The following is a 15,154-nucleotide window of genomic DNA, read 5'->3' on the forward strand; positions in this document are numbered from 1 at the left end:
AAAAGCCCTGGGGATGCAGTCAGTGTAGGTCTCAAACTGATCTTCTGCTAAACACAACCTGAACTCTGCCTCTCTCTTCTCTGGGGGGAGTTTCTCTCTTGGCTTAGTGATCTTGCCTGGCATAGGAGGCTTAGGACCCAGGGGGCGCCTTTCAGCCGAAAAACACCTCGCTGCAGCAAGCTGGCTGGGAAGCTCCCAGTTCTAAAGAGAGGCTGTTTACCAGAAGAGCATAACAAGGGCAGGTCTGACTGCAAGGCTGGGACTGGGAGGCAGAGCCGACGCCAAGGGGACCCCGGTTGGGCACTGGTTGGTCAGTCACCTGCAAGACGAAGGAGAGGAGGATGCTCTTGGCCTGGGTGAAAACATTCCTCATCGGCAACATGCTCCTAGCAGAAGCCTATGGATCTGGAGGTGAGATTACAATCTTCCTTCCTGCAGCAACTTCATCAAGTAGAAAGGGTAAAGCTCCCTATTTCCTAAGCATGGCCAGGCTACACAGGAAGATGATAGGAAATGAAGCTTTTAGCTGGTTTCTGTTGTCCTATGAAGGCTTTTTTTTTTTTTTTCTTTCTCCTTTCCCTGTCAGTGGCTTGCAGCTCCATATTTGCCATTAAGAACAAAGGCAAGTAGCCACTTTCTTTTTCTTTTTCCTTGTCTGGGGCTCATGAGTGGGTGGAATTTGGGGTTCATCTCCCCTACTAAGTCCTACTCTTTTCAGGGGCTTTGCACAGGGTGGTTACAGCACAGGCCCTCCTTCCCCAGCGTCTTCCTGTGACTCTCCTGCTGAGGGGAGTGGGAGTTTGGAGTCACATCCAGGCAGCGATGAGGCAGGTTCCCTCCGTTTGAGGCTTTTGCCCGACGGAATTAAGGCTTTTGAAGAATTCTCTTGGGAGGGAGTGTTGCTTGTCCAAGTGTGGTCACATCCGTGAAAGGAATACCCGAGTTTATGTAACATGAAATTACAACACAGAGATGAATTTCAGGGCTGGCTGCCCCCGACCCAAAACTCCGAACGTCTCCAAACCCGAACCCAGACCTCCCCCACACCCTCCTCTAAAGTGGCCACAAGTTCCAGAGTAACAACCCCTTGCACTTGTGCAGTGCTTTCTGGCTTGAAAGGAAGGAAGGAAGGAAGGAAGGAAGGAAGGAAGGAAGGAAAGAAAGAAAAGAAAGAAAAATGAAATGAAATGAAATGAAGTGCTAACAAGCTAACGTTGTCTGAGCAATGACTGAGGGCCGGCACCAGCAAGGGGCTTTAGAAGCGCTTTCTCTTCCTTCTCTTTCAGGCGTCACAACAACCCTTCAAGGCAGGTGGGGTTTTCCAAGTGAGGGCAGGGGGGCCCCGACGGGCCCAGCGTCGCCCAGCCGGGATAGACTCGGCTTCCCTGCCGGCCACTCAGTGTCCGGGGGGCTCCTCTTCATCACAGGCTGCTTCTGGGACAACGGCCACCTGTACCGGGCGGACCAGCCCTCCCCAGCACCGGGCCTCCGATGCCTCAACTGGCTGGAGGCGCAGAGCGGCCTGGCATCTGCCCCCGCGTCGGGTGGTGAGTGTCCGCCCCGGGCGGCGGGCGGGCGGCGACCGCGGTCTGGGTCCTGGCCCCGTCCCATGGCGCCTTCTCTCCCTTCCCAGACACCGGCAACCACAGCTATTGCCGGAACCCGGACCAGGACCCGCGCGGGCCCTGGTGCTACGTCAGGGGCGAGGCCGGCGCTCCCGAGAAGTGGCCTTGTGAGGACCTGCACTGCCCAGGTACCCTCCCAGACCCCGAAGCCCTCAGGACCCCAGAGCCCCCAAGCATGTTAGGCAGCCTGGGAGCGGCCCTTACACCCGCTGCGCACGTGCGTCCGCGCGTCGCCGGTCGGCCCCGCCCCGCCCCGGCGCCACCCGATTGGCCAGGGCTGTCTCCAGGCCGCAGAGCCCAAAGCCCATTGGCCGCCGCCGCGTCTCTGAGTGAGCTCATCCTCCGCGAACGCCTTGTAAACAACCGTGGGAGGCGAGGCCCCACCCCTTGGCCGCGAGCTCCCTGCCTGGTGCGCAGCCTCGGGGACCCCGCGAGACAGTAGTCCGGGTCTCAACGCCCTTAGGTAGCCCCTCCCTCAGCGTTTAGTGATCGTTTGGGGAGCGTATGCTGTGTGTTAAGGCACTCTATTCACAGTCCCTCCTGGAAAGAAGCTGGTTGTGGGATCTGAGCCTCAGAGAAGTTTAGCGACGTATTCAAAGCAATGGCAGGGTCCAGATTTGACTCTGTTTCTCAGACTCCGGAACGAAGGCTTGTTGCTCCCGAGGCAGCAAGACCATTCTCTAGGGTTAGATTAAATGGGATATGTAAAGCATATAACATAGGGATTGGCAGGCAGTGTGGGCTCAGTAAATGTGAGCTGCTCACAGGGGTCGTGGATTGTTTCCTAGCGCAGAGGGGAGAAGATAGCAACTGAGCTGGGCCTTGGAAGATGGCAAGGATTCGAACAGATGAAGACGTGGGAGGCAGGAGAGGCTCTTTCTTATGTCCTTCCCCTCACATTTGCCTTGTCCCAACTGTAGTGTGACCCCATCAGACCTGGTCTTGCTCCTGGGGCAAGGATTGATTTCAGTATGTACAGACATTCTAAGGTGGACCCTCTCCCCCAACAGTTTCAGCTGTGGAGTTCACTCAGGCTACGCTAATGAGAGATATTTTACACTTCACCTCCAGAGACCACTTCCCAGTCCCCTCCAACCTTCACAACAGAAACTGAGGAGGCGTCTGAAGTGCCAAGTGGAGATGAGGTGCAGGTGTTCGCTCCTGCCAACGCCCTGCCTGCCCGGAGTGAGGCAGCAGCTGTGCAGCCAGTGATTGGGATCAGCCAGCGGGTGCGGGTGAACTCCAAGGAGAAAAAAGACCTGGGAACCCTGGGTACGATTGCCTCACCCATCCTTACGCGAATCATCAAGAAATATTTGCCGATGGGCTGGGGTGAGGCTAATGGGACCTTGTGTCCTTGGCAGGCTATGTGCTGGGCATTACCATGATGGTGATCATCATCGCCATTGGAGCTGGCATCGTCTTGGGCTACACCTACAAGAGGTCAGTAGCTTCTCTTCTGGGCCCTCTGAAAGGACGGGAGGAAGGTACATAAAGTTGAATCAGACTTTTTTGTAGCATACATACCCAAAAAGGAAGTGAAGTATTAAAAGAGGAAAACAAGCTTAAGATGTACAGACTTGGTTCTAGTCTTTACCAGGTGACCTTAGAAAACCCCTTTCCTTTAGTGTCTTTACTCCTCACCCAAAAGCATTGTGAGGTAGGAGTTCTTGTTCCTCATTTTACAGATGAGGAAGCTTTCATCAGAGAGGTGAAGTGACTTGCCCAAGGTCACACTCCCTGGGAGTGGCAGAACCTAGATTCAAACCCAACTCTTTTGATACCAAATTCTCTGCTGTCTAATCCAACATGCCTGGTATGGAAGCGAGTGGCACTGCAGAAATCAGTCTGGACACTCATTGCAGGGTCCCAGAGATTGAATTATTTCTGTGAGTTATAAAATTCTACTAGAAAAGGTTCCCAGCTACTCCTTTCACAGTTTGGGCTTGAATTTCCTGGGCCATAAGCAGGGATCTCCTATTTAGGACAGGAGGAAAAAAATGAGCTGGAGGATATAGAACCTGCTACTCATCACTACATATGAGAAAGCCAAAGAGGCTCCTCCTGGGAAACTCAGGGACCTGACCTGTGGCTGGGACAACAGGAGGAGGAATGCTCATTTTGAGAGGGCCCCTGAAATATCATGTGGAAAAGGCTCTCAAAGTCAGTGATGGGTGCATGATAAGCCAGAGTTGCATTCATTTTTACAGTGCTGGCTTGTTCTGGGAAAATTATTTGCCGTTCTGGGCAAAATCAGGGGATTTGACTTCTAGCCCCGAGTGCTTTGATATGTCTCTTCTGAGGTCTGAGAAGGCTTCCTAAAAGGGATGTGACATGGTGGCCTGCATTTTCCAGTGGTAAGTGCTGTGAGTTCACAGCCCCAATGGATCACCCAGCATTAAATAAACCTGGGGTGTCCTTAGAGACAGTGTAGTCAACCTGCTCATTTTACAGATGAAAAGGGTGAAATAGTGGGTAAGAATAACAACAACAACAATAACAAGAAACTGAACACTAACCATATGCCAGACCCTGCTTCAAGCAATTTGCATGCTTTAATTCAGTTCACACAATCACCCTTATGGTATTATGATTACCATAATTTAATTTAATTTTTTATGGTTACCTCACACTTTATCTTATGAGGTAAATGCTGTTATTTACACGTTAGGAAACCAGTTTACATGTTAGGAAACTGAGGCAAGAGATGATACGTACCTTGCCTGAGGTCACACACCTAGCATTTGGTGGAGCCAAGTCTTAGTCCTGTCACTAGCTGTGTGACTTTGGGCAAGTTGCTTCTATTTCCTACTGCAGAGCACTGCTGTAGCTAAGGCATGTGATTGCTTAGCTCAGTGTGTAGCAGATAGTAAGTGGTCAGTAAATAATAGTTGTTTTTTTCTTTTCTGTAAAATGTGAGTACTGTACTAGCACTCTCTGAGACCTTGTTTCTTCTCTGATTTTCTATGATTCAGGGAGCAGAGGTTCAAAGAGAATAAGAATTGACCTAAGAGGGTCTCTTGACTTCCATTCCAAGGCTGTTGCCCTCAGTGGGATGGTTAACATGGCAGGTCCAGGGACACCTGTTTGTTCATTCAGAGAGTTAGAGGAAATGATGTGGTAGCCTTGGCCTACAAGTCATAATCAGACCTAAACCTGTTGGCTGAGTTTAGCCTTTGAAATATTTCCTCTTAACTCAGCCACTGGATAGAGTATGGCTTTACTCCAATCTTGTGACGGTTTCCAGGCCTCCAGGTATTTGAACTGACTTAAATGTTCTTAATTCTGAGCTCAATTCTCATGTGCAGTGAGGAAGCCAGGCCTTTTTTTCTTCTAAATTTGCTTCTTTAGGCTGTCATAGGACTGCCCTGAAGCCTAGCATTTACTATCCTGTAAACTCAGGGCAAGGCACCAAGTCACCAGACTCCCTGTCACTAACTACCGGTCCACCCCTTTCCTCAGCAAAAGTGCTCTGAGAACAGACTATAACAGGAAACCGCATGTGGTCTAGAGGCAAGCTCTCAGCTCCCATCTCTCTCCAAAGTCAGAGAACAGAGTGTCCTGGAAAGAGCTGTTGTGTATAGGTTTGGTCATTCCTCTTCACCTCCGTTTCTTGACTATTGAATAGGGATATATGCCCCCTCCATGCACCCATACCCACCCACCCAAGATTATCATAAGTATTAAATATAAGCAGTAGGACACCAATCATGTTAGATAATAATAGCAGCCAACATTTATTGCATGCTTTTTATTTTTATTTATTTTTATGTTTACTTATTTTTGACAGAGAGAGAGAGACAGAGTGTGAGTGGGGGAGGGGCAGAGAGTGAGGGAGACACAGAATCCAAAGCAGGCTCCAGGCTGAGCTGTCAGCCCAGAGCCTGAAATGGGGCTTGAACCCATGAACCGTGAGATCATGCCCTGAGCTGAAGTTGGACGCTTAACCGACTGAGCCATCCAGGCGCCTCTGTTGCATGCTTTTTAAACAAATAGGGCTCTACTGAATGCTCTTCCCTGATCATCTGGCCCAAGTCTCATGACCACACTAGAAGGATCACTTTTTATACTGTTTTAACAGTGAGCTGCTGAGACCTAGAAGAGTTAAGTGCCACATCCAGGCTACACAGCCAGTAAGATGTGTGCAAGGATTAACAATATCTCCCAAAAGCTCAGCGAGGCTCAGCAGTGTCCTGCAAATTTGAATTGCAAAGGATATTAGGAAAAATGGAAACTTTCAAAATAAAATAACTGGACTTATAAGTCAAAAGAACCAGGATCTAGTTCTGCAACTGCCATCAATTCTGGGTACAACATTGGACAAGTAATTTATGTTCCTCATCTGTAAAAAGTGCAAAGGTAGGAGGTTGGATATGATGATCCTCTCAGTTCTAATATTTCCTAAAAAGGCAATATTACCTGTTGGTGGCTGCAGACAGTACGGGTTCAAATCCTAGTTCTGCTGTTTGCTTAAATAAATGATTTAACCTTTCTGCATCTGCCTTCCCATCTCTAATCCTAATAGATACCATACAGGTTTGTTGTGAGGATGAAATTAGACAGTATAGTTGGACATAGGTTTTGTGTTCATAGCCTTAGCTGCCTTGAGGAACTTTTCCTGAGTAGCAGTGTGGTATAGCACTGCTTTCAACTGGGCAAACAGTGAAAAGAATAATTGGAAGAAACTGTGTTGCCTGAAGAAAGTCTGGGGTGTCTCTGTCACTCCAAAGAGGATGTCAGATGTGGGCAGCAGCTCCATCCACGCTTGCTGTCTCTGGCCCTGGGGCAGTCATGGATAGAATTACTGTAACCCCTGAACTCTGCCAAAGACCATGAGGCTAATGGGATGGAGCTTTCCCCTGGCTGGGAAGGGCAAGCAGGAACCAGGCTTCCTCTCAGGGGAATAAGGATGGCAGGTGGGTGTGGGTGAGGGCTCAGCCTGTCGGGTCTTTGTCACGGTTGTCTAGGCTACAAGACTCAGCCAGCCAGTCTGCAGCTCCCTCTCCCTGCCCTAAGTGCAGTGTCTGTGCTATCCAGAGGGAGCATTTATTTTCTGATAAAAAGGCAAGGGAAAAACTGTAAGTCAACACCACTCCACCCCTTTAGGAGGAGCTGAGTCAGTGAATAAACCTTTTGTTCTATCTTGGCTGCCAGACAACAGCCTGCCCCCTATCCCCCCCCCCCACGCCCCCCCCCCCGCAAAAAAAAGTCATAAGAAGGGGCTGAGCTGTTTGATGGTCAGTGCAGCAGGCCTGGTGGCCTCAGATCTTAAAAGGAGCTGGGGACATCCTCTGCATCTCCAGGACTCATAGGCACCATTAACAGGAGGCCTGTGGGGTTGGGTGTGTTTTGAGGCTTGTAAATGGATGAGACTGTAATCCAGATGAATCCCAGCATCTCCTTCCTTTACCCTGACTGTTCTTCCAGTCCTGCTCTGCTCCATTAATATGAATTGATTTTTTTCCCCCTAAAGACTTGTTTATGATGATGCATCCTGACCATTATCAATAGGTGGCCACAGCCAGATGCTTGGTAAAGGAGGTAGCTGAGGGGGGCACCTGGGTGGCTCAGTCAGTTAAGCATCCCCCTCTTGATGTCAGCTCAGGTCACGATCTTGTGGTCATGGGATCAAGCCCTGCATTGGGCTCCATGCTGAGTGTGGAGCCTCATTAGGATTCTCTCTACCTCTCTCTTTGCTCCTCCACCACATGCGTGCACTCTCTCTCAAAATAAACTTAAAAAAAAAAAAAAAAAAGGTAGGGGCGCCTGGGTGGCTCAGTTGGTTAAGTGTCCAACTTCAGCTCAGGTCATGATCTCACAGTCCGTGAGTTTGAGCCCCACGTCAGGCTCTGTGCTGACAGCTCAGAGCCTGGAGTCTGCTTTGGATTCTGTGTCTCCCTCTCTCTCTGCCCTTCCCCTGCACATGCTCTGTCTCTATCTCAAGAATAAATAAAAACATTAAAAAAAAAAAAAAAGGTAGCTGAGGAAAGCAGGACAACTCCAAAGCCTCAGTTTGTCTATAAAATGTGGATAAAACTATCTTGCAAAGTTAGTGTGGAAATGGTACATGTATAAAGTGCATGGCATCCAGTAGGTGCATAGGTAGCTCTTCTCATCCTGGGTAATGGGAAGGTCATTTCCTGGCACCTTAGTAGGCACTCCGGATGTATGAGTTCTCACTTTATCTCTTCCTTTAGCCCTTTAGAGTTTGAAATTCAGGCCCTGGCAAAGGAGACTTGCATACTCCACCTCTTTTGTTAATTGCCACTTGGCCTTCTGCTGGCTTGAGGGCTCCCTTAATAAAGTTAAACCCAGACCTACATAGGCAACCTTGAAGAATCTGGCCTTTTATTATGGAGGAAAGTGTTTCCTTCTGTAGTGGCAGCTGTAACTGATGAGCAGTGCCCAAGGGCAAAGTGAATCTTAGGCTGAGTGGGGATGCACTTGGTCCAGACAACTGTCTTCCCAGGTCCCTCCATTTCCTTTTTGGAGTGCTCTGGGGGTTATTCTGCTGCAGGAGTTGGTGGTGTCCAGTAGAGACAAATGATAAGGATGGGGCAAGTGCTCAGGGTTGCACATGCAAAAAACTCAGTCACCTAGGGTGACTCACAAATTTGTCTTCTGTGACCTTACGATGAGAATCAGGGAATCAGAGCATATCTCATATGAGGGATCATCTAGAATATCAGGGGCCTTGGAGGTTATCAAGTCCAACTCCTTGTTTTAAAAATGATAAAATTAAGGCCCAGAGAGGAGGGGAGTTGCTGAGGTCACATAAACAATAATTGCCTTGGCTGGTCAGTAGGAGTTTCCTTGGGAAACCATATTAAGATAACATTGCTTGGTGAGTCAAGTCATATTCAGGGCAAATCATAATAATCTCCTCTGTGAGTTTTACAGCAGTTCCAGTGTTTTCAAAATGCATTCACATTCATTGTTATTTTGAGGCAGATACTGTCCCCCTTTCATAGATGAGGAAACCAAGGCTCAGCAAAGCTCTTTTGCCGGGTGTCACACAGCCAAGGCTGAGCTGGTACTAGAATACAAGAAAACTGGTTGATTTAAAGACAGTTCTGAGGCACCTGTGCAGCTCCCAGGCCCCTCCAGGCCCTGCTGTTTTCTCAATACTGTTCTCCAGTCTCTGGAAACTTGTCATTGCACCTTATACCATGATGAATATGTAATCCATCTGATCTCAGTTATCTTCCTGAGGTCTGAAGTAGGCTTCTTTTCTTTCACCTAGTCATCCATCAGCTGTCAGTTTCAAGGCCTCTTTGGGGTGGGCTCCTTCCAGAAAGATTTCCCGTGACAGTTGAGCCCATGTTTCTAGTTGTGGCTTCAGAGTATGTTAGTGTGGACCCAGATCTGGGTCCTGGGTGCTGGTTGTGGTATGCAGTGTGTTAGGCACTCACCAAACCCTTCAGCCTGCAACAGGGGTAATCCAGGCCAGTGGGAAGGACCCTACATGTGCAGCCAGAAGACTGGGTTTGAGTTCCTGTGCCACTGTTTCTTTGGGGTGACTCTGATCGGTTCAGAACTTCTCTGAATATTAGTTGGAGTCCAGCAGACTTGGGTTTGAGCCCATTATGTTATTGGAGAATTCTTTCACTTCTCCGAGCTGTTTCCTCATCTGTAAAATGAATGGTAAGACCTAATTCTTAGGGTTTAGCCAAGGATGAAGTGTGGTAAGGTACACATCATCCTTAGCATGGAGTAAGCACTCCATTTGAGTAAAATGGGGCAACACCATGGCCTAATTGAGTCATTAAGCACCATGAGAATTCAAAGATGTGTGAGCCTAAAGGTGTCTGATGATCATTGTCTCATTGTTTCCCACTGACCTGAATAGCCCTCAGTCCCTTTTGCCCACTGTGTGGGCTAGGGACAGTCCTTATTTCCAGCCAGGGCTCACACCTTCCAGCACTTTAGGACAAGACAGCTGTCTCAGAACAGGTCAGTTTTCTGCACAACTTTATGGGTTAGGACTGAGATGGTTCTCTGGGTCTCTTGGAGCCCTGGGCTTAAAGAACAAAATCGTTATCTTAAGAGTCTCTCTTCTATACATTATCTTCATTGAGCCTGTCTGCAGCTGTCTGAGATTCAGGCTGCTACACACCCATTTTACAGATGAGGAAGCAGAGACCAGAGGTGTAAGAACTTCGTGTCAGGGCAAAATGGAAATCTTATACCTCAGCTACTGAATTGCTGACCATGGTTAGCCTCAGCCCCTGCCTGAGCGCAGCAATGCTATTTAATGAGCAAAGCCATTCAGGAGGCACAGCCTCAATGCTTACCTCTTTTCCTGCCAGGGGGAAGGACCTGAAAGAGCAGCATGACCAGCGTGTGTGTGAGAGGGAGATGCAGCGAATCACCCTGCCCTTGTCTGCCTTCACCAATCCTACCTGTGAGATCGTGGATGAGAAGACTATTGTGGTCCACACCAACCAGACTCCAGTGGACCTTCAGGAGGGCAGTGCCCCTCTCATGGGCCAGGCAGGCACTCCTGGGGCCTGAGCTGCCAACAATGGGCAAGAGCCCATGCAGACACTGGTGCAGGACATCCTACTCTCCTTCAGCTGGGAGGATCTACACTTTTTGTTGTGGTTAAAATCCTCCCTCGACTTTTTGTTTTCTTAATTCTAAAACAGAAGCAGGTGGTGTGCTGAGGGCAAGTCTGGGTAGGGTCCTACCAATGCTCCTCCTCCATCCCTTGGAGCAGGGTTTTGCCTGTGGATGGAGACAGTGGCAGCCCCCACAGCAATGCTGCTGACAAGGGCTTCCAAACATTGCTTGTGCCCTGGATCTGAACCAGGGACAGGCAAGGAGCTCCCCCAGGCTCCTCTGTGCTTTATTATCTAAGATGGCCTCAGTCTCTGCCTTTCTGTTTGTTCTCCGTGTGCTTGAGTGGCGCATACTGTTATCCATAGTTCGGGACAGACAGATGAGGAGGCAGTATTTCAAAAATATAGTTTTTAAAATATTTGGGATGGAACTCCCTACTGACTTTGAGAACCAGAAATGAATTTGTACAAAAGTCAAAACTATGGGTTGAGAATGGGATCTAGGCTGGAGGCTCCTGGGGGGTGCTCCAGCTTGCTAGCAGTGATGTGCCTTGATAACTGTGGGCTGGCCCTGGGCCCAGGGACTCTTCCTGTTTTGAAAGGAAAGGAAGGGAAGAATCGCACTGAACATTCCACTTGGGAAGAAGGTAGAGAAGGATCTATGGCTGCCTTAGGCCACAGGACTCGAGGGGGACCTGGGGAACCCTAGACAGTCTGTTCAGGGTGGACATTGACCTCTTTTCATTTTGCAGAGGTAAGACATCAGCCAACTAACCTATGGGAATTACACTGTGGGGCCTTGTGAGCTGCTTCTGAGAGGTTAACTCAGAAACTAAGCTCAGAGGCAAGGTAATAAAGTGCTTCAGGGCTTGCACCTGCAGTGGCTTGAGTTTGCAGGTGGCTCTGTGGCCTCCAGGCTAATGCATTCCTGTGAGGGTAGTATGGCTAGGCTCACAACCCCTAACTTGTAAAACAATCAGAACCATTGGAAGGGACCTTAGGGTTCCTCAAGCCTTTTGGACACAGGGACCCAGAGGGGGAAAGTGATGCCTAAGGTCATAGAGCATAGGCATGGCTGAGAGGAAAGGAACATTTCTCCACAGCACTGTGCTTCACCGAGCCAATGGCTCAGCAGGGCCTCCAAGTCCTGATGTCACACTTGGAGGCCTTAGCAGTGCTCCCTACCCAGAGCTTCCTTCCACTGCCCCATGTGGAAAGGGGGCTTAGAGGGGCCCATTCTCTTCAGCAGACTATTCCTGGGAGTGGTTTGCTGAGGGGCCTAGGCCTCATGGGTCCCTTGGTGTTAGTGATGCTGAAGAAAAGAACAGTACATTACTGGTTTCTACTTTTCTATAAAAGCATTTCTCTGTGTACATGTTTTATATACCTCATTCTGATACCTGCATATAAAGTGCAGTAAATTGCTCTGCATTTGACTTGTATAAATTAAAAAAACAAAAAGCTGTGTATCACCAAGTTTTTATGGGGTGCAAGAACATTCCTCCGCTAAGCTGGAAGTTTTTAGTTACCTTGTCCATACCTGTGTGGCAAGCTCTGGCTTTCCCTCATTAACTCTGGCCCTGTGACTGGGAGATGGCAAGTGAGTGGTGTGTAACTGTTGCCTCTGTTCTGTCATCACCAGGAATCACTCAGGTTGAAGCTGCAGGAAAGATGGGTATGCTGGTTTGGTCACTGCAAATCCTCTCCCCTTCACCATTTTTCCCAAGGTGGAGGTAGTTCAAATGAACATCCAGGCAGCTGTTGGCAGGGGCTGGAGACAGGTGTGATTGGTGGTGCTGCAGCAGCAAAAGGGGAGGATGGATGTGCAGAGTGGGCTGGGTCCTTGGGATGCAGGAAGCAGCTCTGAGCGGAGAAAGGCCCCTGGGGATGGTGAGGGAGGGGGGTGGGGTGGGGTGAGGGGAGTGGAGTGGAACTCCTAGAGCTCTAGAAGAAGTTACCAACAGGACTTTCAGCACAAGATTTCAACAACATGTTCTCTGCCTCTAGGAATACCCAGGGTGATCTCTGTCCATGCCTAGACATTGCTCTGTAGTTCTACAAATAAGGGGCACCCTAGAATATCAGTTTTGTCAGGAATTGGAGTCTGTCCTTAAGTTGAACTTAAGGGTATATGGATTTGTACTGTGTCCAGGATCCCACTAGGCAGATAATATCCTGCCCAATGCTTCACATCTCCCATGTGTAGAAGAATAGGTCTTCTCTCAAGCATTTATAGGAAAACACAAGGTGTGGAGGTGACTTGCATTCATTTCTTCCCTTTATGAAGGTGGCACCCAACCCTGCAGGGAGGATATCCAGGCTTATAGGAGTGTACATGCATCAGAGAGTGGAAGTATATGGACCCAAGGGAAGCACTTGGCTGGGAAGTGAGAGTCAGACCTGCTTGAAGGACTGGGTTGCCTCAGGTGGGATGTGCATGTTCTCTGGAGCAGGTTAGTGTCTATATAAGAGGGGATTAGAGTTTGGGTGTGTGTGAGAACTCCTGCTATGGGGAGTCACAGGGTGGGGCCTGAAAGTGGCCAGCAGACCCTCCACATGTACCCTCCTCCTGCTGAGCCAAGCCCCAAGTCACTTTCTCACTCTCCGTATCATCAGTTATGTTAACTGCTTAATTTATTTGGTCTGTTCAACGGCCCATCGTGGGCCCACCACTCCCATGCTTGCTGGGGACAACTGAGGCACAACCAGCCACAAAATGCTGACTTAGGGCTGCTGGGAGCCAGGGCTCAATCCTACAGCAAGCTTGCACACTCCACACATTAAGTATGGTCTATATAGCAGGTAAACTCTGTCCAGAGATGACATCTAATCCCACAATTTATCAGGTCTATGTACAATATTTCACATATCACCCAACAGATACAGCAACAAAATAGTTTTAACATCAACCACTCTCTTGGATCACTCCCCACCACCACCTCCCCCATCCCCAAAACAACCACCACACATTGCAGTAATGTCCCAAACCCATTCCCAATTTGTTAAATATGGTGCAAGCTCACAGGAGGCAAATCTATTTGTGTTGAAGAGTCCCTGGAGCTCTGGAAGCCAAGGTGGAGGGTGCCTCTGGGGCTTTTCAGCACCCATCAGCTGTGTCAGGAAGATACAGCCAGGAGCTAGTGAGCTGGGCCAACCAACAAGGGAGGTAGAAGCCAGAAAGGCCAGCTCAGGGAGTGGTCTCCTCCAGCATCCCAGCTCTGGAGCTCTGCCACCACCTCTTCCTGCCTAGGTTGCTGCCTGGACCAGGCATAGTGAAGAGTGAGCAGTGGTTGCCACAAGGACAAGACCAAGAGACTGCTGAGATTCCCACTCCCTTGGCTTATACACTGAGCCTGTGGCAAGCCACACAATCCTCCAGAACCCATCTAACACTAAGCTATATGTCTTGGGCTTCTGACTGAGGTGCCCACCAGGCTATGAATGACAGCAGCCAGGATATGGGCTTTCTAGAAGACAGGGCCCCTTTCTAGCCCCTAGCCTCTTCCTGCACTTGTGGGTGAGTGCTTGTTGTAGGCAGAAAAGCCCAGGAGCTCTCAGCAAGAGCGGTAGTTTGTGAACATGAGGCGGAAGCTCCCCCTCACACTGATGTGGCCCCTAGGCCTGGGAGATGAGTAGAAACTAGCCTTTCCCTGACTCCTGGCCAGTTCCACCACAAACTAACCCTAACCCTAGGGGGGCGAGGCATGGGGTGGAAGGGGGGTAGCACCACTGTCATTTCACATCCTTGGATAGCCACCTGGCCACCAGTCTCTCTCTCATCCATACTCCCCCTTAAAGTCCTCCTGTATCCAGTGCGACCAGAGACTTCAGAGCCCACAGGCAGGTTCACCCTGGAATCCTGCCCAGCAGGTCCAGGTCACACTGATTAGTGTAAGCAACAGCCTCCCAGAATCACACTGCCAGGGAGCTCCCGAGTGGTCATCAGTAACAGATTCCCCCAGCCCATGGGCCAGGCTTTTCTTTTTCTTTTTTTTCTTTCTTCACAGCTTTCAGGTGAGTGTTGGATTTACAGACAGTAACCAGAACCCCAAACCTGTGATGTGTTTCCTGGTGCTGCACCCGCTGGCCTCCTGGGGAGGTAGTAGGGATGGCTTGTTCTGCTTCTGAATAAGCCGCCAATCCACAGGAAGCCTGGACAGCCCTGCCCACAGCAGAGATGGGGCGCAGAGGGGGCAATGGTGGCTGCAGAACGCCCCCCTGCAGGGGGCTGGGCCAAGGCTAGGGAGGTGAGTCCCGGGTCAGGCCATACTGCATGCTCACAGTGTGGTCCAGCTCTTCCAGCTCTGCAGGCAGTGGGATGCCCAGCTCCCCCAGATACAGGGAGAGAGCCTCAAAGGAGTCCTCCAGTTTTGAGAATGCCGGTCTAGAAAGAAAAGGGGCGAGTCAGAGGCAGGTGAGACACGGACAGGGCCACGGGGTGGTGTGAAAGGCACCCAGGCCTGCATCTCAACCACTTCCTAGTTGTGTGACCTTGGGCAAGCCCCTTAACCTGTGCCTCTGCAGGAAATGGGGATATAATGTTACTGCTATTGTGTAGGGTTGTTGTGAAGATGGGAGATAATACTGTGAAAAGGCTGGACTTGCTCAAAGGGGTAGCTTAAAAAAAGAAAGTCCAGGAGAAAAAAAGCTCCTCTCATGTCTTGGAGAAAATGCAATAATTTTAAGTGCCTTTTTAAAGATTCTTTCCAGTCCTTATACTGTCTTCACATCAATAGATCTGCTCAGGAAAGGACATTTCACAGACTCACCAGCTCTTCCCAAAGGGAAAACAAACACTGGGTTCCCAGTACTATGGAAACAGTTTAGCTGCCCTGGAACCCTAAGACAGCTCAGGCTTACTCCACCTCCTCCATGTTTTTGTTTAACCGTCTTATCACCTTCTCAGCGGGGCCCACTCACTCTCACCACCGTATTTAAAATTACAACTTACAGGTGCCTGGGTGGCTC

At 49.6% G+C, this 15,154-nt stretch overlaps 2 protein-coding genes across 8 annotated transcripts in view; one reads left to right on the plus strand and one right to left on the minus strand.

Moving 5' to 3' along the window:
- The first annotated feature begins 206 nt into the window (after nt 1-206).
- Nucleotides 207-11,662, plus strand: PIK3IP1 (phosphoinositide-3-kinase interacting protein 1). Of its 3 annotated transcripts, XM_060612666.3 has the most exons (7): nt 207-411; nt 1,287-1,307; nt 1,428-1,547; nt 1,634-1,753; nt 2,697-2,897; nt 2,990-3,068; nt 9,935-11,662. In XM_060612666.3, exons 1-7 carry the CDS (start codon nt 342-344, stop codon nt 10,137-10,139), a joined length of 816 nt encoding a protein of 271 aa, XP_060468649.1. In that variant the 5' UTR covers nt 207-341; the 3' UTR covers nt 10,140-11,662. The 3 variants fall into 3 exon arrangements, with proteins under 3 accessions (XP_060468649.1, XP_060468650.1, XP_060468648.1); XM_060612667.3 differs by lacking the exon at nt 1,287-1,307; XM_060612665.3 differs by having other exon boundaries at nt 209-411; nt 1,287-1,547.
- A 1,140-nt stretch (nt 11,663-12,802) lies between these two features.
- Nucleotides 12,803-15,154, minus strand: part of LIMK2 (LIM domain kinase 2) — a 59,987-nt gene continuing 57,635 nt past the window's right edge. For all 5 annotated transcript variants that reach the window (XM_060612652.2, XM_060612653.3, XM_060612656.2 and 2 more), the window contains one exon: nt 12,803-14,570. In XM_060612652.2, coding sequence (XP_060468635.2) covers nt 14,426-14,570 — 145 coding nt within the window. In that variant the 3' untranslated portion in view covers nt 12,803-14,425. The remainder of the gene's footprint in view (nt 14,571-15,154) is intronic.

This window comes from Panthera onca, chromosome D3 (assembly GCF_046562875.1).
Source record: "Panthera onca isolate mPanOnc1 chromosome D3, mPanOnc1 haplotype 2, whole genome shotgun sequence".
Classification (NCBI taxonomy): domain Eukaryota; kingdom Metazoa; phylum Chordata; class Mammalia; order Carnivora; family Felidae; genus Panthera; species Panthera onca.